This window comes from Schistocerca piceifrons, chromosome 9, assembly GCF_021461385.2.
Source record: "Schistocerca piceifrons isolate TAMUIC-IGC-003096 chromosome 9, iqSchPice1.1, whole genome shotgun sequence".
NCBI lineage: Eukaryota > Metazoa > Arthropoda > Insecta > Orthoptera > Acrididae > Schistocerca > Schistocerca piceifrons.
In genome coordinates this window covers 199372083-199396834 of record NC_060146.1, presented here as the reverse complement: position 1 = coordinate 199396834, position 24752 = coordinate 199372083, and the positions used below count along the sequence as shown (strand labels likewise).

Here is a 24752-nt window from a genome sequence, read left to right as displayed (position 1 = left end):
ATCAAACCTCAGACCTCGTGTTCGGAAGAAAGAACGCGACTGCGAGACCACGAGCTGCGGACACACATCAAGTTGAGATTTATGTCCCATACTAAGGTCTAAGGTCCCTTCGCAATGTAAAAACACTAAGCTTCTACGTCAATGCGCTCGGTCAATCCATATGAAGTGGTCCACTGATGGTTGCTTGACCATTTTTAAATATTTCAATTTTTTTATATGTGTTTTCCTTATATTTGAGAAGTTCAAAAGAGTTTTTTTAAAATAATTTATCTTGCACCTTTACTGGATGGTGGCCATTTTTATTTGGAGGAGCGCAACGATTTTTTTGTCTGGAGACATTAGCGAAAATTTGATTCTCTGTTCACTGGGTTAAGTTACAACATTGCAATTGACATGATTGTTTTTAGAAAAGTGTCCTCTACAACAGTGTTTATTACACAAAATACCCTAAATTCAAAAATCCACTTTTTAGGCCCAAAGATAACAAACAAGGAGTGTTTTATGAGTGTCTATTTTCTTCCTATCGTTACATTTCATACACTACTAGCCACATGTAGAGCAAGAACACTTACAAATGTATCTTTAATTTTTTATGAATTTTTGAAATTTGAAAATTTTCATTTTTTGTTAAGTTTGGGGTTAGTTATCTCAGGTGTGACTGGATATAAAAATATGATTTTTGCATAGTTTGTACACCTATATGATGGCAATGTACTGTAAAAATTTCAGCATTGATATCTGACTGTGAACGAAGATATGAATTTTTGAAAATGAAGAAATAATTCACTTTACTCTACAATTGATCTTATGGCTGTTGCCTATTTAAATGGTTCATTGTTTCACTGTAATAAAATTTAATTCTGATATATATTTAGCTAACACTCTCATCCAATAATCATTTAGTTTATTTATTTTTAATAATGCAATATTAAGCAATAGGAGATTTTGCCCATTTATGTTTAGGTTTATTGTCAATAAAGAAGTACATTATTGTTGGGTGTGGCATTGTTGTCAGTCTGTTCTGAAACCTCTGTTAGAGTGGATGTACGTACTTCATCTAGAGTGTAGAAAGTGTTATGTGCTTTGCTCTGTGTGTAGTTTGTAATTAATTTTGAGAGATTAACTGGAATGCAATAACATGGATGAACAGTGCTCCGTTGGACAAATAGCAAGTGAAGTGTGTCACAAAACAGTTTTTTGTTCAGTTTCAAAAAACTTGAAAAATGTCAATGACTCTGATGAAGTTAGACAAACTTTATTTAAACTTCAAGTAAGTTCTTTTGTAACATCAGTGTGAGAGTATCATGAGAAGAAATATATTCAGAAGTATAACCAGGTTTTTGGAAGAAAGAGCTGTGATCCACTTGATGTTCATAAAATGCCTATTGCTAAAGGTTTGAGGAAAATAGAACTTGAACATTTGTTCTTGTTACGTGAGAGTGAAACAGCTTCCCAAGTGAAAGATAATGTGATTCCTGGAAATTCCCCGTGCCCAAATTGTTACTCTAAAATATTTGTTGTGAATCCAGAACCAGAATCATGTAACCTTGTTAATGACATTTGTATTACTACAGAGGAAGCTGTTAACATATTGGATTTTGCTTGTCCTGAGTTAGACGTATCTCCTGCTTCGAAAATAATAAAATTAAGTAGCAGAGAAAGAAAGGCAGCTATTGAAAATAAGGCACAACAAATTTCATACAAAATTGGAATCATGCTTTAATAATACAGAAAGAAGAAGGTTGGTTGGTTGGTTTTGGGGGAAAAGACCAAACAGCGAGGTCATCGGTCTCATCGGATTAGGGAAAGACAGGGAAGGAAGTCGGCTGTACCCTTTCAGAGGAAACATCCTGGCATTTATCTGGAGCAATTTAGGGAAATCACGGAAAACCTAAATCAAGATGGCCGGATGCGGGATTGAACCGTCATCCTCCCGAATGCGAGTCCAGTGTGCTAACCACTGCGCCACCTCGCTCAGTTTAAAGAAGAATAAAACCTACCACCAGCATCATCTGACACTGAATATTTGAGCTTAATAGAGAAATGAAAAATTAAATATTCAGTGACATCTAAGGAGGAAGAAATTATATTTTTAAGTTTGCTACCTGACTCATGGTCAAGAGAAAAAAATAGTTCATGAATTCAACGTTTCACATCATTTGGTTACATGGTCAAGAGAAAAAAGTAGTTCATGAATTCAACGTTTCACATCATTTGGTTAAACTAACCAGAAAATTAGTGAAAGAGCAAGGCATTCTTCCAGTTTTAGGAAAGAAGAATGGAGTAGGTATAAGTGAAGAAACGACTGAAAAGAACCAGCAGTTTTTTGAAAATGATGAAAACAGTAGAATGCGCCCAGTTTGCAAAGACAGCAAGAGTTGTTATAAATGGAGTTAAGGTAACAAAGCAGAAATGACTAGTGCTATCAAATTTAAATGACCTTTGTGTGGCATTCAAAAATTCTCATCCTGAATGCAAAATTGGGTGACCTCCACCCTAAGTGGTGTATTTTGGCTGGATCCTCAGTGACACACTTTGTATGTGTTTGTTCATACTATCAAAATGTCAAACTGATAATTGCGGGTGCAAAACTCAGTTATCTTACCTACGAAGAGTTACTACATTTAATGGTCTGTGAGACAGTTATGACTGCATGATGAGTTTGTGTAACAAATGCCCTGCTAAGGAAACCATTATTGAATTGTTTCATGAATATGATGAGGAAATGCTAGACTGTATTACCTTCAAACAGTGAGTCCCAACTGACAGAGCAGAAATGATAACAGTGGTTAACTCTCAGGAAGAGTACTTGGAATCTTTAATTGAAAACTTACAAAAACTTGAAAGTCACCATTATGTTTTTAAAATCCTAAGTAAGTTTTTGAAGGACAAAAAAGCACAACTTCATAAAAGTGAATGCATAGTGATAGCTGATTTTGCAGAAAATTTTACATTTGTGATTCAGGATGCAATACAAGTGTACCACTGGGTCAATGACTAGCAACAGTGCATCCATTTATTCTCTACTTTAAAAATGAGAAAGATGAAGTTTGCAGTTCTTCAATTTGCATTCTAAGCAACTACTTGCAGCACAACACTTTGGCTGTACATGTGTTTCAAAAGTATGTAATAATATATCTAAAAACAAAGATGATGCGATTTACCAAACAAAAGTGCTGGTAGGTCGATAGACACACAAACAAACACCAACATACACACAAAATTCAAGCTTTCGCAACCAATGGTTGCTTCATCAGGAAAGAGGGAAGGAGAGGGAAAGACGAAAGGAAGTGGGTTTTAAGGGAGAGGGTAAGGAGTCATTCCAATCCCGGGAGCAGAAAGACTTATCTTAGGGGGACAAAAAGACAGGTATACACTCGCGCGTGCGCACACACACATATATCCATCCGCACATACACAGTCACAAGCAGACATTTGTAAAGGCAAAGAGTTTGGGCAGAGATGTCAGTCGAGGCGGAAGTACAGAGGCAAAGATGTTGTTGAAAGACAGGTGAGGTATGAGCGGTGGCAGCTTGAAATTAGAGGAGGTTGAGAACTGGCGGATAACGAGAAGGGAGGATATACTGAAGGGCAAGTTCCCATCTCCGGAGTTTGGATAGGTTGGTGTTAGTGGGAAGTATCCAGATAACCCGGACGGTGTAACACTGTGCCAAGATGTGCTGGCAGTGCACCAACGCATGTTTAGCCACAGGGTGATCCTCATTACCAACAAACACTGTCTGCCTGTGTCCATTCATGCGAATGGACAGTTTGTTGCTGGTCATTCCCACATAGAAAGCTTCACAGTGTAGGCAGGTCAGTTGGTAAATCACGTGGGTGCTTTCACACGTGGCTCTGCTTTTGATCGTGTACACCTTCCGGGTTACAGGACTGGAGTAGGTGGTGGTGGGAGGGTGTATGGGACAGGTTTTACACCGGGGGCGGTTACAAGGGTAGGAGCCAGAGGGTAGGGAAGATGGTTTGAGGATTTCATAGGAATGAACTAAGAGGTTACGAAGGTTAGGTGGACGGTGGAAAGACACTCTTGGTGAAGTGGGGAGGATTTCATGTAGGATTGATCTTACTTCAGGGCAGGATTTGAGGAAGTCGTATCCCTGCTGGAGAGCCACATTCAGAGTCTGATCCAGTCCCGGAAAGTATCCTGTCACAAGTGGGGCACTTTTGTGGTTCTTCTGTGGGAGGTTCTGGGTTTGAGGGGATGAGGAAGTGGCTCTGATTATTTGCTTCTGTACCAGGTCGGGAGGGTAGTTGCGGGATGCGAAAGCTGTTTTCAGGTTGTTGGTATAATGGTTCAGGGATTCCGGACTGGAGCAGATTCGTTTGCCACGAAGACCTAGGCTGTAGGGAAGGGACCGTTCGATGTGGAATGGGTGGCAGCTGTCATAATGGAGCTACTGTTGCTTGTTGGTGGGTTTGATGTGGACGGATGTGTGAAGCTGGCCATTGGACCACGTCAAGGAAAGTGGCATGGGATTTGGAGTAGGACCAGGTGAATCTGATGGAACCAAAGGAGTTGAGGTTGGAGAGGAAATTCTGGAGTTCTTCACTGTGAGTCCATCTCTCGAGGTATTTTACAGCACATGGGTGAGCAGACTGTTTGGATTTTCCCTGTCCTGATGTGTATTCCCTGAGAGTTTCAAATGGAAGTTGAAGGGAAGTTCTGCAGTGGCTATTATCTCTTGTATTTTTACGCCAATAGGATTAAACCTGATTGCCTTCACTGCTATTCTTTAATAAGTTTGTTGTTCCTTTTATGAAAGAAATCACCACTTAATTTCTCCGTTGTTTGATTTATCATGTATTTTTTGCACTGAAGACTCCATAGAGGAAATGTGGTGCACCCCCTTAACCTCCTAATTGGTTATCCTGATATAACTCAGGTTAAACTGGGTTGCTGAAAAATATTATCCCGAGATAATTCAGGCTTCCAAATACTATGCATCCCTGCGCAAACATCCCGATTATAAATGTTGTAGTTTCCTTCACTGCTGCTTCCTAGCACCAGCATCCAGATCATAATCATTGTAGTTTATTCTAATGTCGCCAGTTAGCATTTTTTGCAGTTTCGTGTTTCACTGCAAAGTATTACTACTGGCTTAGGCTCATGAAATTGTTGAAACAGTACCGCATTGCTTCATAGCATTTTGGTGCAGTTGTTGCAGTGTTACATCTGCTTGCTGTCTTCTAAAAGGAATAGTGGTTATTCCAGTGAGGAAGAATGTGAGGAAGACACCAACGTTGACTGGTCTCAGATGAGAGTGTGGGATGTTGTCGATCAAAATACTGCTTGTGCTCCACCAAGATTTCTGTTTACTGCTAATGAGGGCTGTACGATTCCTTTCGCCAATTAAAACTTTGTGCAGCCATCATGTGAAGAATTCCAAATTTCCTTGCTCTAACTATATTGCAAAGGATTGTTCAGAAACCTGAATTGCAGAGGTACTGGAAGTAGTGGGCAAGCATATCAACTCCATTTTTCAATAACGTAATCAAAACATATCTTCATTTTTCTAATAATGAAGTGTATGATGCTGCAAATCACCGAAATCTCTTCTTTGGACAGGGGCTAACTGGGCTGGGTACAGTAGATCCTGATGAAAAGGGCAAGATTTGGAATAAAATTCCACATGCTGTTTGGATCGTCTAGGAGACATGTTTGGTCTCTGATTATTTACATGGAGAAAGGGACAAAGTACACAGCTGGATGCAGACTTATGGATTTTCCAATGTTCTCACAAGTTGTTCAGGCACTTGTAAAACCACTCCTGAAGCAAGATCAATAGTTAGCAGATTTCCTAATTTAGAAGTCCACTGACAGTTATGGAACAGTAAAAATGACCCGAAAAGAGGTGCTACAACCTCTCCACACGAAAAGAATATTATAGGGGGACATTGCAAGTGAAAGAAGGGCAAGTTCTACCATTCCACTGGAAAGACAAGAAAGACGTGAAGCCAAAGCTTGTGCTCGACTATGACAACACAATGTGAGGTGGGGATTGAGCCGATCAGAGAATGGCATTGTATCCAATACCCAGAAAGCAAGGCAAGGAGTATTCCAAGAAAATCTTTGTCCATTTGCTGGAGATTTGTGTGTCAAATTCTTTTATTCTGTATGGCAAATCTGGAAGGAAAAAGGACTCACTGGAATTTATGTCCACCTCATCGGAAAAAATTGCTGAGAAGTACAAAGGGAACATCATTTTCTTAAGCCAGGATGACCAGGACGAATGCCCCAACCTCTATGGTTGATAGGGAAGACATTTCCCAGAAGCCAACAGAGAAGAAGAGCAACCAGATACATCTGTGCATAGTTTGCTCCACGACGCAGGATGCAAGAGGGAAGCATGTCTGTAGAGAAGCATAATTTACTGCCCCCAGTGCCAGGTCCACTTGTGCCTCACACCATACTTCAGACTATATATCATACAAAAATCGAATTCTAATACCATTCTGTTGTGTGATTCTCATACATATATGTTATCTACCACCCGATTTGCATATTTAAATCAAACATCTTCAGCTCTGTAATAAACAATATGTTGTAACGAGTATTTGCAGAGATCTTTGATGAGCCCGAGTTATCTCAGGATAGTACCTTTTATTCACCTCTGCTTACAACATCCCATTAGATTTTCGAGATAAACTTAGTAGGAATGAGTTGGTAAAGCAATATACTTCCAAAACAGTGTAAAATTACAAAGAAAAAAACAATAGGTAAGATTTCGAAAGTTTTGTGACAAGAATAGGTGCATAGGAGGTTAAGGTGTTGAATGCAACTAGATAAGATTTATGTGACATTTTGTGTGTTCCTGACTGGGGGGAGGGGGGGGCAGTGGCACATTATAAAACATTTTCTATCCTTAGTTCTAGTGTATATATATCTACATGACTATAGTGATGACCTTATCTCTACAGTTGATAAAAACTTTTGCTTAAATCTAGGTGAGTATACCGTAGTTCATCTAGTTGGAGTTCATATTCACAATAATTTATACAATAATTTTGTATCTTTGAGAAAGTAATTTTTAGAATGTAATACTTTAGTTAAAAAAATAATAAATCACTGGCACTCACTTGTGCGCATATTTTTTAACTGTACTTATAGTACACTTGCGGGACAGTATATACACTTGGTCCATTGTTCCTCCAGCTTTATCATACCATTGGAAAAACAGGTTCTGTCGAACTCTGCAAAATACTACTTGACTGCAACTATCACTTCCTCATTTGATGAAAATTTCTTCCCAGCAAACGGATTTTTCATTCAGGGAACAGGAAGAATCCACTTGAGTCCTTTGTTTTGACTGCCTTTTCACTCCTGTGTGTAATGATGGAACTAAGTTTCATCAACAGTCACAAATTGGAACAACTCTTACAGATTGCAACTTAACATTGCCAGACAGTGTGTCAAAATGTTGTGTTGTATGCTCTTTTGGTCGACTTAGAGCAATTGCGGCAACCACGAGGCACACTCCTCCTTCGCATCCAATTTTCCGCGCAGTTGAGATGCCTACAGTCACAGCAATCTCACAAATTTTTATTCGGTGGTCTTGCATTACCATATCATGGATTTTGTCAATGGTTTACTTTGTCGTCACCTCAATGGGATGGCTGGAGGGCACTTTGTCTTCGACAGTTGTCTGACTACATTTAAATTCATTACTCCAAAAATAAATGGCCTGCAATGATGGTGCAGAGGCCGCATGAACTTCATCCAATTCTGTTCCAAGCCTTCAAATGAAAATGTTTAACAAGAGCACGAAACCGTTTTTTCATTTTCAATCATAGTCAGCATACAGACTAATTCAGACAACTCTCAACAATTAACTGTGTGCTGTACATTGTTGAAATTCTTTATACGATCCTTGGAATAATCAAGCTCACCAAACATGAACGTGCAACAAAAATGTTCTGTTCTTTCATGTAAATTTACCAGACTTGTCAAACCACCCTCCTCAAAAGTTCATGAGTGATTTACCTTAAATTTTTACACGATACTCTAATAAACATTCAGACAAACATAGGCTATATAGTTTTTTAAACAACAATGTAGAGGTTTTCTGTTAAGACCGATTCCGAGAAGGAAAATGCTTTGCTGTGCTGTGAAAACGTATGGCTTAATTTTCTTTTTCACAGTCAATTTTAGCTAAGTAGCATGTCGTTGAAACCATAGACTGGCTGTTTATCCCAAATATATTCTTTCTAATTATATAATATATTTTTTAAACAAAAATTGTATACACAACTATGTGCCATTTTGTTGTTTTCTTGCAACTGATTTTAACAGAAGACAGGAAATTTGTATTTATGGCTTAATGGCTTATGAATATTACAGAATATGAATCGTCCAAAATGTTATAATGCAACCAGATTTGCATATTAAATCTATGCAAAATACTGCTAGTGAAGCTACTATTCTCACAGATCAAGCCCCTGGGGAGGCCTGTCAACCCCTGTATATCAATGACCCCAACCGGTTTACCCATTTATTTTGTTTGGAATAATAATACACGTGGCTCAAGGTCAGCAAGAGGGTGGAAGAGGAGGTGGGCAGAGATGGTAGAGGGGGAGGGAGAGGGTGGGGGAGAAAAGGATATTAGGACTTCCAATTACCATACATATTTAGCAGTTGCAAAGCATTGGCAGGTTCACTAGTACATTTATGTTTTGTCTCAAACTCCAAACTGCATCATATTTTGGTCATGTTTGGGATTTGAAAAAAAAAAGGGGGGTCTGGTTCTGAGGGACCACCAAAACATCGAGGGATGAAAAAAGGTCTGGTTCTGAGGGGCCTCCAAACATCAAGGCCCTTGAGATTTGGACGCCCCAAGGACCACATAATGCCGACCCCGCCCCCTCCCCCCCACTCATTAGTCTGCCAATGTTTCTGCTTTAGAATTTCTCTTTCGACCCTCTCTCCTATCTATTTTTTTTACTATGGCAATATTGGTACAACAACAGAATTAAATCTCATTACCTTCCCAGTGGCCATTTGTCGTTTCCTTCTGGAGTTCCTCTCACGGAGCTGCTTCTTGGTGGAATGATCTCTGATAGATGTCTTGCTTTCATTTTGGTCATCTTTTGAAGAACCCTTGCGCTGCTTCTCTTCATACGCCTTCTCTCTGTCAGATAACCAATCCATTTCCCAGTGTGGATTTTGCTCAACAAAAGCCTGAAATAGAATACAACTTTACAAGGACCTCCAACATTACACCCCTCTGGTTAGTAAATGGGCACAGGATTGATATCCAGTGCTTTCTGTCATATTGGTAAATAAAACCCCATTAACTTTCTGTACTGGATGCGTTATAGTCTTTTCGAGATTTGCCTAATATTGTCACAGTTCATAATACTCTCATTTATTGTTGCCAATTCCAATGCAGCTAGAATCTTCCTTACCCTGCCAGTGAGATACTGTGCAGGCTATCACCGAAAGTGAGATACTGTGATTTTTTTTTTTCTCATTTTAAATAAATGAACTTTGGTCAACATTTTTCCACTGGTTAAATTCCATACAGAAAGTACAGTTCTGGAAGGCCTGTAAAATACCTATAAAACCTCTTCATTAGACTTGCAACAGTTTTTTGCTACAAATTTCTGTAGATAAGATAAACAGCAACAAATGTAAAACAAGGATAATGGCGTGTAACAGAACAGCATGTGCAGAGGGGATTAGATTACAAAATGAGATACTAGTACTAGTAGATGAGTTTTGTTATTTTGGCAGTAAAATAGTTGAGGACAGCTGAAGTAAGGAGGATATAGAGAACGATGCAAAAAGAACACATAAATTTCAAACTGCTATGGTTAGGTTTATTTTAATCACATATAAAATGTATTTACAGCAATACGACATGTAAGTTATCCAATTCAAGAATTGCAATTATTTTTAAAGATAACATGGAAAGCTTGTATCCTCCTTTGTGCAAACACATTACAAGTCTTTCCCTAACAATATTATTCTATACTGGATTTCCCATTGTACATTTGTAAGGCTAACTGGGCAGTAGCTGTCGAGAGACGTTGGGTTTTTCCCGGGGTTAAGAACGGGGATAACTATACCGTCTCACCACTGTGATGGAAAAGCACCCGGGAGGCTATGTAGTTGAAGACCCTGAGGAGCTGTTCCTCTGGGAAACGTCCAAGTGTTGGATCATCTGGTCGTGGATGGAGTCCAGCCCATGGCTGTCTCTTGTGAAGAGCTATGAGGTTGCACCCATTCCCATTCAGCGAAGGGTGCATTATAGGGCTCAATGTGGTGCGGGATGAAACAGAGGGGGCCTGTTCAACTCTCCGTTTCTGCTGGAGAAAGGTAGGACAGTAGGAAGAGGACGACGATGCCATTGCAAACTGTGTTGCGAGGTGTTCTGCGAGGACCAATGGATCAGTGCACAGAGCACCTTGGAGGTTCAGACCTTGGACAGTTGACTATCGCTGGGGGCCTAGAAGGCTACAGAGCTTTGACCAAACCTGCAATGAAGAGGCATACATTCCCAGGGAGGGAACATAGTGCTCCCAACATTCCTTTTTACTTTGCAAAAACAGACATAATGTCTTATGGGATAACAGCAATCAGTGATTTTATGTTACTTAAAATCTGTCTTGATTGCAAATTTTTATTTTTTTTATTTTTTATTCGTATGACCGGTTTTGGTTCATTCAGAACCATCTTCAGATCTGATATTTCAGTTACAGAAGTAACCCGTCCAAATCCATCAACTTTCACATGCTGCGTCACATGTGACGAAACCGGTCATATGAATAAAAAATAAAAAATAAAATAAAAAATTGCAATCAAGACGGATTTTAAATAACATTCCTTTTTACTCTGTTTAATAAGGTAAAAAGTCTTAGCACAGCAATGCTTAAAAGTGAGGAGGTTGGTCTATGAAGGGTGTCGCTTAAATCTTTGCAACGCCTATTGGCGGTCCTGGACAGTGACTGCGACATAATTGGTCGAACACGGTACTGGCTGTTGACGAGGTGCCCTGTGGATAGGGGGACAGCAGTGCCAACAGCATGAAGAAAGTGGCAGAAATGCCTTGCACGACCACATGAAATGAATTGGAGACGGGGGGGAGGGGGGAGAGAGTTACAGTGGACAGCAGATGTATATAAAGGCCAATTGACCCTGTGGAATGCCGAATGTGGGGGCCTGTCTGCCTGGCGGCAGCAGGGGAACAAGAGAATCACCGGAAAGTAGTCACTGTCACAAAGGTCATCATGTAATGACCAATGTAGGGAAGCCACGAGGGCAGGGGAGGAGATCGTGAGATCGATAGCAGAGTAGGTGCCATGAGCGACACTGAAGAGGGTAGGTGGAACATCATTGAGGAGACACAAATTGAGGTCCGTGATAAAGCGGTCAATTAGGATACCCCTACTCGTTGAAGTGACACTTCCCCATATTGGATGATGGACACTGAAGCCCCAAGGACAAGAAACGGGGGTGGGAGTTGCTGGATTAAGGTAAACAGTGCAACGTAAGCAAGTGGCCTCCCTGGAGGGAGATAGACATTGCAAATGGCGACTGCCAGAGTTGTTTGCACTCAAACCACTATCGCTTCAAAGGTTGTACATAAATGGATCCAGTCACTGGTGACTTCGGAGCAAACCAAAGTGCAGACCCCACCAGATGCTGCCCTGGAGCGAGTACGGTTCCGACAGAACGCCTGATAACCACAAAAAGTTGGATAGTGGTCATCACGGAAATCCGTTTCTTGAAGAGACAGAAGGCAGAAGAAGAAGAGACAAGATGTTGCATTTCCAGTATGTGACTATAGTATCCGGTGCAATTCCACTGGATGTTTGTGTGGCGCGAGTCCAATGTAGGCATGAGGAGCCGAGGAGGAGGTCTAGTGACTTGTTCAAAGGAGGTCTGGTGACTCGTCCAGTAGTAGTCACCAAGAATGATGGGTGAAATCCATAAATAATATGTCAGACCCAGGTTGCGAGGGGGGAGATGGCACCTTTGGGGCACTGGGGGCGTCTTGTCTTGGGATTATGTTTCTTCTTCTCTTTCTTAGGTGGAGGAGGGCAGGGCATAGGGGGAGTACAGGCTTCTGCAAGATCTGGAACGAAAGAGACCTGGGGGCGCACAGATGGTGCACCTTACGGCCAAGTGGTGATAACAGTCTTCTGGCCTGAGAGACGCCAGCGAGAGGGGTCCTGGGAGGGAGCCCAGTCACCGGCAGATGCCGAAGAAGGGGGGCACTTCTTCAGCTGGGGAGGGGCAGCGGCTCCCTGACGGGAGGTCATGCGAACTGCAGGGGAGGAGGAGGGGAGGGAGGGTGGGACAGGGCTGGGGTAAGGGTGAGGGAGGAGGAGGAGGAGGAAAGGAAGTAACAGAGGCAGAAGTTGAAGATAGTGACACTTGATAGAGTCTCTCATACTTTTGGGAAGCCTCAGCATAAGACTGGCAATCCAGGGACTTGTATTCTTGGATCTTCTTTTCTCTCTTGTAAGCTGGGCAATGCGGTGAGCGAGGGGAGTGGTGGTCAGCACAATTGACACACACAGGCGGCAGAACACAGGGGCTTCCATCATGGAGTGGGTGGCCACAGTCACCACACAAAAGGTCCGCTGTACAGCGGGAAGACATATGCCCAAAACGCAAGACTGAAAGCACTGCATACATGAAGAGATATACGGCTTCATGTCACATCTGTAGCACAACCTTAACCTCCTCTGGGAGGCACAAAGAGCTGCAGATTGGGTGGCAAAAGCAACTTTGATCAACAGTGAGCCCGACCGCATCTTACTGTGAGACTACACATCACCAAAATTGGCCTCAATATTTTCCACGAAAAACAATGGCTTTGTGGCGGTGAATATGTCCTCATCCATACTAGTACAGATGAGGTAATAGGGAAAGGGTTTCATCCCAAGATGGTGAGCCTGGCCCATGTCCCACAGTGTAGCCAGGGAGGGGAAGGTTGCCGGGTCATAAGAAGCAGCATTCGAGGATCCTTCACCATTCGAAGAGACGGCCGTTTGAGAACGGCCAGTGTTTTGCAGCTCGATACTTCATGCACCAAGCAACTACTCCTAGGCATACATGGGGAGGGAACAGCTTAGGTATCAGTAGTCTGATCCCTGTATTGTCAGGGGAGCTCAGCTATATGGGTACATAACAGCTCCACCACATGTACTGGCTACACGTGCTGGTGACCTAGCAGGGTGGAAGGGGGCTACAGTGGGGAAGGGGAGAGGGGAAGGAAGGGGGGAGAGGAATCCATGTCGTAGATGCTAGGGAGGGAGTACTTCCCCATATGGCTCACACTAAAAACAGGAAATTTTGCAGTGGAAGTCAAATGTCAAGTGGGGACCTAAACGGCAAAAAGGTTGAAAGAACGGGCTTAAAGAACAAAATTGCAACCAATACAGGAAACCAGGTGGATAGCCAGGTCGACATAAATCAGAACACCGAGAGAGGGGAAGGAGGTGGCAACGGGGAAGGAGTGAGGATAGGGAGGGAAGGAGCAGGGAGAAGGAAATGCAGCCAGGGAACGAAGAATGGGCCCCAATAGCTCGGGGCCCCATGTGCGCCATGCGCAAACTCACGAAAGGACCGTGAGCCTCCTGGGGGCCAGTAAAGAGAGATACATACAAACAGTGCTGTGCAATTGTCTCTCTTTACTGATTAAGACTATGGCTGAAAGCCATGTGTGAGTGTCTCTTAGTTGTGCCAGTCTGCATCTTGACGTATCTTCTTTATGGGGTAAGTAGCAATCTGTCTTTTCCTACATTGTTGATATTCCAGAAAAATATAAATTTCACAACATTGAATGTAAATTGAAATTTTAAGAAGTCTTATCTTAAAGTATCTGTATGGAGGGTAACCTTACATGGAAGTGAAATAAATAAAGAGAAGGTACTGTGCCCATCAAGAAGAAAGGAAATGTATGGAACAACTTGACTATAAGAAGGAATATGCTGGTGTGACACATTCTGAGGCAATACGAAATCACCAATTTGGTAATGCAGGGAAGGGTGCGGCGTAAAAATTACACAGTGAGATCAAGTTCAGAATAAAGTAAGCAGGTTCAAATGGATGTAGGTAGCGCCAGTTATGCGGAGATGAAGTGGCTTTCACGAGACAGAGTACAACGGAAAGCTGCATCAAATAATTCTTCTGACAGGAGACAACCCCAACAACAACATGGACTTCGGATGATGACAAATACGTGACTAGGGTAAATATCTGAAGTGCGTACTTCACATCTCTCAGCTGCCTCATTGCCAAAGCCTCCTTCGCTGCCCTATTTCTTTTGGTTCTGCAGTCCAGGCCTCACTTCACCTTTTTTATTTGGCTACTGATTTACCCTTTGCAAGGCAATCAATAAAAATACTGATATTTGCAACCCAGAAATGTCAGTCAATATTTTTTTGACAATAGAAATAAACTTCACCATTCTGGTCCAGAATCAGAATCTTCCATCTTCTGCTTTGATTTCAGTTAGTTCTGGTATCACCTATGTCCCAACCAGAGCAACAAATTCGTATGCAAAAAAAGAATAATTGTTTACAAAACTCTCAAAACATTGCTATTTTTGTATTTGCTTTATGCCAGCTTTCAACCTAGGGCTCTGATCTTGCACAAAGCTTTATCCTATCATTCAGTTCCAGATTTTAATGGTGTAATGCGTAGTCTAATAATTTTGAGCACACAGCCATGCAAATTCAGTCTCTTCCACTGATATTTCAGCCATGTAGGTTGTAGGCCATCCTCAGAGTGTGCAGAGAGAGAGAGAGAGAGAGAGAGAGAGAGAGAGAGATGACACGGTACTGAGATATTACATTAGATTATATTTACTTTTGTTCCATAGATCCACAGTGAGGAGATGCTCGAGGCTGCAGAACATGTCATAAAATAAGAATACACATGAACTTGTCACAATAGATGTAAATGTACAGTATGGAGCGTAACATAATTCAAAGGCTATTGTCTACATGCATCACAGAAGGGAAAATCAGTTTACAGTAATTATATATATATATATATATATATATATATATATATATATATATATATAAAAAAAATCAAAGATGAGGTGACTTACCGAACGAAAGCGCTGGCATTCCAATCCCGGGAGCGGAAAGACTTACCTTAGGGGGAAAAAAGGACAGGTATACACTCGCACACACGCACATATCCATCCACACATACAGACACAAGCAGACAAGCAGAAATATGTCTGCTTGTGTCTGTATGTGTGGATGGATATGTGCGTGTGTGCGAGTGTATACCTGTCCTTTTTTCCCCCTAAGGTAAGTCTTTCCGCTCCCGGGATTGGAATGACTCCTTACCCTCTCCCTTAAAACCCACTTCCTTTCGTCTTCCCCTCTCCTTCCCTCTTTCCTGATGAGGCAACAGTTTGTTGCGAAAGCTTGAATTTTGTGTGTATGTTTGTGTTTGTTTGTGTGTCTATCGACCTGCCAGCGCTTTTGTTCGGTAAGTCACCTCATCTTTGTTTTTTATATATATATATATATATATATATATATATATATATATATATATATATATCTAAAAAGAAAGATGATGAAACTTACCAAACAAAAGCGCTGGCAGGTCGATAGACACACAAACAAACACAAACATACACACAAAATTCTAGCTTTCGCAACCAATGGTTGCCTCGTCAGGAAAGAGGGAAGGAGAAGGAAAGACAAAAGGATATGGGTTTTAAGGGAGAGGGTAAGGAGTCATTCCAATCCCGGGAGCGGAAAGACTTACCTTAGGGGGAAAAAAGGACAGGTATACACTCGCACACACACACATATCCATCCACGTTTGTTATTGTTATCGTTATTGTTATTGTCACTGTTACATTTCGAAGTCTTTTCTGTCGTCTTATTTCCTCCTTCTGTTTTTGCCAGCAGTTTCACTTTCTATTCACCTTCTCCTTTTTTACCGTAATCCAGTATACAATTTTATCTCAATTTTATCCCGTCGATATACACTCAATAATACGTAATAATACGTAAATCACTTCAAAACCATAACCAAAAAAAATTTTTTTTTTCCGCTTTGCTGCTATAAAATCCACCGTTTCCAGTCCACAAACAGTTCCTTTTAGCTATTAAACAACCCTTTCGGCAGTTTTAATAACTTTTGCTTTATTTCCATTTCCGTTTTTCTCACATCACCGATCATTTTTAGCCACTTCCCACAGGTTTTAACGTCATTATTTCTTCATCAAACAATTGTTAGCTTCATTTCCATAATCTGCCACCACCAAACCACTCCTTTTAATACATCCTCACGTAGTTTTTTCGAAATTTTCCCGAATTTCTCCACCCTTTAACGTGTTTTGGCGGCAACACAACCACCTAACCTTTATGCACATCATTATCTACCTACACAAGTTCACCACAGGATCAACATAGCCCAGCCCTAACCAACCCTTTTCCGCCTTTTTTCACACCAGATCTTCATTTGCTTTCTAATTTTACCTTTATCTCTCCCCATATATTTTTTCATATTTATTTTCATTTTCATTTCAGCCTCGTGTTCCACTTTCCACCTTCTAGTACCATGTCACCCTCACAACACCTTCACAACGACCCCATTAAGTTTTATTTACATTCCCTCCGCAAACATGCCTTCGCCCTTTAAAAAGGTATGTGTGGATGGATATGTGTGTGTGTGCGAGTGTATACCTGTCCTTTTTTCCCCCTAAGGTAAGTCTTTCCGCTCCCGGGATTGGAATGACTCCTTACCCTCTCCCTTAAAACCCACTTCCTTTCGTCTTCCCCTCTCCTTCCCTCTTTCCTGATGAGGCAACAGTTTGTTGCGAAAGCTTGAATCTTGTGTGTATGTTTGTGTTTGTTTGTGTGTCTATCGACCTGCCAGCGCTTTTGTTCGGTAAGTCACCTCATCTTTGTTTTTATATATATATATATATATATATATATATATATATATATATATATATATATATATATATATATATATAAAGAAAGATGATGAAACTTACCAAATAAAAGCGCTGGCAGGTCGATAGACACACAGACAAACACAAACATACACACAAAATTCTAGCTTTCGCAACCAATGGTTGCCTCGTCAGGAAAGAGGGAAGGAGAAGGAAAGACAAAAGGATACGGGTTTTAAGGGAGAGGGTAAGGAGTCATTCCAATCCCGGGAGCGGAAAGACTTACCTTAGGGGGAAAAAAAGACAGGTATACACTCGCACACACACACATATCCATCCACACATACACAGACACAAGCAGACATTTATATATATATATATATATATATATATATCACGTGGAATGTTTCCCTCTATTATATTTATATATATATATATATATATATATATATATATATATATATATATATATATATATGGGCGTTCAAAAAGAAACGAACCGGCATTTGGAATGCGCAAACCGGTGACAGGAAAGTAATATTGTGGCATGTGTCATGAGGGGTGGTTCTGACCAGAGTGTGGAAGTTCACAACCCGTCAGTAGACGGCACACATGCATGTCACGTGACTTTACAGAGCTAGCAGCAGTGTGCATCAATTGTCCCAAGCTACCAGTCACATTGCAAACAGTGACATGGAGGAGTCAACAGAAGAGCAAAGAGGAGGTGTTCGTTTTCTGACAGCGCAAGGAGTTGGAGGAATGGAAATTCAACAATGAATGTCACAAGTGCACAGTGGACACAGCATGTCCCTTGCAAGGGTCAAGGCGTGGCACAAGCACTGCAGGGAAGGACGGTTGTTGTCAGCCGACGATGCACTGACTGGAGCACCACAATGCATTACTGACAACATCATCCAGTTGGTGGATGCACTCATTACCCAGGACTGCCGAGCGACAGTGAAAGCCATAGCCGCTGTGGTAGGATTAAGCATCAGAAGTGTTCACCATCATTAAGGAAAGACTGCACATGTGCAAAGTGTGTGCCCCATGGGTGCCCCACAGTCTTGCTCATTTGCAGCACTATTCTCGGGAAGGGAATGCATTCCTGGAATGAGTGGTGGATGGAGATGAGTCAGTGTCATAACTTCGAACCAGAATCAAAATGACAATATCTCCAATGGAAGCATCCAGGGTCACCACTGCCAATAAAAGCCAAGGCCATCCATCCACACAAGTACAGGAAAGGTTATGCTGATGTTCTTCTTTGACCAAGATGGCCCCCTTCTGATTCACTTCCTGCAGCACGGGACTATAGTGAATGGCCAGAGTTACTCGCAAACCTTGACCATCTTTCGCCAAGCAATCAAATCAAAACAACCAGGCAGTCTCACCTGTGGGGTCATTCTGCTCCACGACAATGCAAAGCCTCGTACGGCCAACAAAGTAGTGGAACTCCTGCTGAAATTCAAATGGGAGTTTTCGGCCGCCTTCCATACAGTCCGGACCTCTCTCGCTGTGATTACGCCATTTTTGGTCCCCTTAAAAAGGCTCTGAGGGGCAAATGATTCACCTCGGATGACGATGTCCAGCTGTACATGCGGAACTGGTTAACACTGCAGTCCCGGGAATTTTATGAGACAGCCATTCACTGCCTTGTATCACAGTGGGACAAGTGCCTCCACAGCCAGGGCCAATACTTTTGAGATACAGGTACTGGTTTCTGTAATTATGCCTTCGGCTCGTTTCTTTTTGAATGCCCCTTATAGTGAGGGAATTTCTGAAAGAATGTAAATAATTTAGTATTAAAGGAGACTGACACTCCTCCCCCCCCCCTCCCCCCCATTGCACACACACCTGTCCACCATCACTGTGCTGGCTGGACCACAACAATACCTCCTTCTGTTTCCTCCCTCTACCCACCCCTTCCAATACTACCTGACTCCAGTCCATCTGCCAAAGTTACGACGACGGAATTATCTGTCCACCCGGCACAGTATAGGCACTCAGAGGTAGGTGTGTGTGTGTGTGTGTGTGTGTGTGTGTGTGTGTGTGTGTGTGTGTGTGTGTGTGTGTGTGTGTGTGTGGGGGGGGGGGGTCTCCTTGTGCATGCTTGTATTTGTACTCTAGCTCATCCAAGGGATTTTTTCTTAAAGGCAGCAAAGCTTTCATTGTCCATTAGGTTTTCTGTGGATGATGCTGTGATATACAGCAAAGTTGCAATGCTGAAAAATTGTGGTGAAATGGGGGAGGAGCTGCAGAGGATTGACGCTTGGTGCAGGAAATGGCAATTGACCCTCAACATGAACAAATGTATTGTATTATGAATACATACACAGAAAGAAATTTAGCCCATCAAGCTTATAAAACAGTGGTTCAATCAATACTTGAATATTGCTCATCAGGCTGGGATCTGTATCAGATAGAATCGATAGGGGAAAGAGAGAAGATGATTCAAAGAAGAGCAGCAAGTTTTGTTACGGGTTCATTTAGTAAGCACAAAAGCAACACAGAGATGCTCAGGCAACTATTTGCTTATGCTAGTGGCAGACCGCCAGTTCATACTGTCAGCACTATGCGCTACAGTGACCAGAAATAAAACCCGTTAACATAATTTGACCAAGTCAAAAGTCTTCCCCTTACATACGAATAGAATTATTTTCTGGTTCTACTTCTTCTACACTAAGTACTTTGTCAGTTCTATCTGTAGCACTGACACATATGTGTCACATGGCTATGAAGGCCCGTGAAAGGTAAAAATCAATAGTTTGCACTTTTATGACAATCAAACTGGGTGGAAAAAGAAAAATAATGTTGAGGAACATCTTAAATGAGAGATGCTCTTGTACACCAATCGGAATATACTGCTGCTTCTCAACAGAAACAATCACTTGTTGAAAGCTTAAATAGAGCCAAAAGAAGCTGAAGTTTTTGCTAAAGCAATTGCAGTCAAAATACTCATCAATCACCACTTTTTTTAACAGTCAATTTCAAAGCACTAAGGTTTTATCTTCAGGCACATAGCATGACAACATTTGAAATTTATCAACGAAAATAGCCAACTTTTGAAAATTTAATATAATTGGATAGATAACAAAAATCTACACACCAAATGACAGCGAGGGGAAACACATATAAAGGTTAAAGAAGTGTGCAAGGTTTTGGAGCCAGTAGCCTCTTCTTCCTTCCGGCAGAAAAGCTGAAGAGGAAGGAAGAGAGATGAAGGAAAAGGACAGGAGATGTTTAGTGAACAGAGAGAGTTCGTAAAAGTCGCCCAGAACTCTGGGTCAGGGGAGACGTACCACACAGGATGAGAAGGAAGGACCTTTCCCTTCAAGACCTCTACCAGAAGGAGCCACTGGCTCCAAAAGGTTGCACATTTCTTTAACCTTTATGTGTGTTTTCTCCCGCCAACAACGGCCAATTGTACATGAGTGTTTAAGGCATGTGACGTCACACCACAGTGTGGAAGCACGCGTAAACAGAATTTTGCTGCAGTTAGCAGTGAGACAGGATGTAAATCAGCTGTGATTCCCTTTGAAACTGGCCACCGCAGATGGGGATGAAATGTTTTAATGTTGAATCTATCTGACCAGGGCATAACAGCCCAGAATATTTCATTAATTGTGACGTTTTCACCGTGTGTGTAATATACAGGGTGTCCCATTTATCTTGACCCCCCCCTAAATAACTGTTTGTCCAGATGCAGATTAAAAAATGTTTCAAGCAAATGTTCTTTAGCTGTCAGGGGGACATCAATCAACATGATTGCCTTCATTGTAGCTTTGTTTTTTACAAAGATATGAACAGCAGTATGACTTTTTTAAATGGCACCCTGTGTTTTTTGTTCGGCAATTTATTTCCTCCCCTAAAGACCTATTCAAAAATGTATCACAGTGTACCATTCACTGAAACACGATGATATTAAGTGCGTAACACTACACTGACTTTGAGCCTGGGATCCACTTGCTGGAGTTGCCAGAAAACAAATGTGAACCAAGCAAACACATAACACAAAACTGACTTTGACTCTCCTGTGCCACTGCTCAGGAGCAGAACATTCAAAGGCACTCAGAGTGGTGACCCTAGACACCTATACACAGGTGCACTCGTTGAATGAAAGAATTATTTACTGCTTCCAGTGTTTCCCGCTGAATAGAATTACAAGCAAGCACGGTATGTTCCTGCACGTCCTCTGGAGTTGTTGGAATATCGTGATAGACAACGTCTTTAATGCATCCCCGAAGAAAAAAGTCCAGAGGATTTAAATTAGGAGACCTAGCAGGGCAAGTAGCTGTTCCTCCTCGACCAATTCATTTGGCAGGATACATTCGTTTCAGAACACGAAGTGCACGCAAGGCATTATGTGCTGGACATCCATCATATCACATAATCATTCTGGTTCTTAGCGGGACTTCATCCAGAAGAGGAGCAAGAATTCGTCTGAGGAAGCTGGCATACGCTGTGCCGTTTAGACTGCCACTGGTGAAATAAGGGCCAATAATTGTAGTACAAAGCATCCCACACCTGATGTTAACTCTCCATTGACGCTGATGTTCCACCTGTCTAAGCCATCGTGGGTTGTCGCTGGACCAACAATGCGTGTTCCTCGTGTTTACCTTTCATCTGTTTGAGAAGGAACATTCGTCGGTAAATGGAACATTGGAGGAGAAGTTTGGGTTGGCGAGGATTTGCTGCTGTGCCCACTGACAGAACTGTACACGATTCTGGAAATCATTCCCATGCAATTCTTGATGTAGGTGTACATGGTAAGCATGGAACTGGTGACATGTAAGAATATGATATACACTAGTTTTAGGAATGTCAATCTCGTGTTCAAGCTGTCATGTGCTCACATGTGGATTCATAGCAACGAAAGCGAGACCAGGAACTTTGGCAGCTTCGCCTGTGCGAGAGCTATGACGACTGCGTTGTCGTGGGTTGAAACTTCCTGTTTCCTAAAGTGTCACAGCAAGACGAGAAAACATCCATCAGGAAGGTGGGTCCTTGTCAGGATATCGATCTCTGTAAAGTTCCATTGCCTGCATAGCATTTCACGTACCTTAAACGACAACAATAAAAGAAATGTTATGTTGATGCAGTTTGTAGGAAGGACAGTCTTTACTGCAAGTCTACTCTATACAAGAGTATTTAAAAAGACTAAACTACTGTACTAAATGTACCCGTACATAAGAAACAGTATTGCAATTACTGTTCTGCTAACTTACATTTCCTGTAGATGAGTAGCATTTCTACCTTCTCTTCGTTGGTGTACATTCTACTCACACAACTCTTCAACTGACGATGGTTGACAGAATGACGGGTGTGCATTCTTCTTATGTTTAAATTTGTCCTCTTGTCAATTTCAGCACGTGGATGTGTTCCATCACCCTGAGTACCTGCACTAAGCGCTGGGAGCGTCAACGTCAATGTTGAGTTACGTAATTAATAATGTTGTGTTTCAGTGAATGGTACACTGTGATACATTTCTGACTAGGTCTTTAGGAGAGGAAATGAATTACCGAATAAAAAATACCGGGTGCCATTTAAAAAAGTCATATCGTTGTTCATATCTTTGTAAAAAACAAAGCTACAACGAAAGCAATCATGCTGATTGATGTCCTCCTGACGGCTAAAGAACATTTGCTTGAAACATTTTTTAATTTGCATCTGGACAAACAGTTATTTAGGGTGGTCAAGATAAATGGGAAACCCTGTATATTTATTTTAAAATTTTCATGGTGATTTATTCTCTCTATTCGAAAGGACCCTGGAAGGGCATTTCATCAGTTTGCCTGAACACTTTTGAAGCTGTTGATTTTCAGAAGACAGATCACTTACTCAGAACCTAGAACACAAGCCTTTTTTTGTTTCAGGAAGACCTATGAATGAACAACATTGGTAGATGATATGAAATGGAATAAACATGGTAAGTCTGCAGTAAGGAAGACTACTACACAACACAGATTTGTTGGGAGAGCTTTGCAAAAGTGCAGTGCATACAAGAAGCTTAAATACCTTATTTTATAGTATTGCTCCAACTCATAGACTCTATCAGTTATGCATACAAGAGCTGACATGTAATTTTGGAATTCACATACAACCTGGCTGAATTGCAGCAGGTCAAAGTATCACATACAAAAGCCCGACAGAGGTGCTCAGGGAACTTAATACGGATATCTTTGAAAGATAGGTTATGAAAACTTAAAGTGCTCTTATTCGAGGACGATGACAAAATTCTTCTGCTTCCATTATACATCCACTGTTACAGGTTGTGAAAAGACATAGGAATGCGCGAGGTTTCGATGTCTTCACAAGTTGAGTCACTGGAGTTTTTATATAACTTTTTATTTTAGCATTTTGGTTATTTGCAACTCTTGTGAGTGGAATGCAATGTCTGGCAGAGCTTCATCTAACTGTTGACAATGTCACTTGTGGCTGTCTAGAAGTAGCAGCATCTCGCAGTATGTGAGTATGAGTTTTTTCGTGGAAGTTACAGGGTTCAGTGTGGAATGGAATGACGATAATTATTGATATGCAGATAATGAAGTATATGAAAGGTATTCTAATGTGCTTCAATCATTACAGTGAATTAATTCAGTATTTACTACTTGCAAACCTGAACCTTACACTCAAAGAAAACAAATCTCACTCATGTCCGGCCCTAAACAAGATGACTCACAATAATGAACTGTAACTGGAGTACCATTTGCTAGCTATGAAAAGGAAGAAATTAATATGGTGCCAGTCAGCTTTTAGTAGAGGTGGGCAACATTATAAGTGATCAGTGCGCACAAAAACACCACCTCCAATAGGACTGCCTCTAGTAAAGCGCTGTGACAGCCAGACCAATCTCAGAGTTAATAACAGCTTTAATTTTACTGATCAATATTTTCTACAACATGAGTCTAAGTTTTTATTGATTAAACCTCCTATTTATGCTTTGAGTGCTGTGCAGAAGTTGCTTATCGATTGAAAGTTAGCCCAGTTAATAATCAGCCAGCTCTCTCTGTCTGCTTTGCTTGTTCTGCAAGTTTAGCAACTCATTATTACTGAAAATCTTGATACTAATTTCTGGCTGAAAACTTTTTTCATTTACCTGTGGAAAACACTACAGCAGTACCCCACCTGGCAAGAGCACAGATTATCAGGTCATATCAGAAATACTCAGTTTAAGGGTTTGCACTGAAATACAGTGAAACCCAGCCTTTACACTTTTCAAGGGGCTTCAAAAAAATGTGTAAAATATGGGAAATAATGTTTTAAGCTGAAAAAGTTACATATAGGATACCCCTTGCATTTTCGCACTTTATGTATGGTATTTACACAACAGGCATCAAAAGACATGTCAGGGACTTGTTTATTTTTTCCTGTTGTCAAGTGCAAATATGTTGTTGTTGTTGTTGTTGTTGCTGTGGTCTTCAGTCCTGAGACTGGTTTGATGCAGATCTCCATGCTACTCTATCCTGTGCAAGGTTCTTCATCTCCCAGTACCTACTGCAACCTACATCCTTCTGAATCTGCTTAGTGTATTCATCTCTTGGTCTCCCTCTACGATTTTTACCCTCCACGCTGCCCTCCAATACTAAATTGGTGATCCCTTGATGCCTCAGAACATGTCCTACCAACCGATCCCTTCTTCTGGTCAAGTTGTGCCACAAACTTCTCTTCTCCCCAATCATATTCAATACTTCCTCATTAGTTATGTGATCTACCCATCTAATCTTCAGCATTCTTCTGTAGGACCACATTTCGAAAGCTTCTATTCTCTTCTTGTCCAAACTATTTATCATCCATGTTTCACTTCCATACACGGCTACACTCCATACAAATACTTTCAGAAATGACTTCCTG

General features: G+C 41.3%; 1 protein-coding gene across 3 annotated transcripts in view; it reads right to left on the bottom strand.

Moving 5' to 3' along the window:
- Positions 1-24752, bottom strand: part of LOC124717330 (zinc finger matrin-type protein CG9776) — a 278463-nt gene that overhangs the window by 73088 nt on the left and 180623 nt on the right. For all 3 annotated transcript variants that reach the window (XM_047244160.1, XM_047244161.1, XM_047244162.1), the window contains one exon: positions 8999-9193. In XM_047244160.1, the coding sequence (XP_047100116.1) occupies positions 8999-9193 (195 nt within the window). The remainder of the gene's footprint in view (positions 1-8998; positions 9194-24752) is intronic.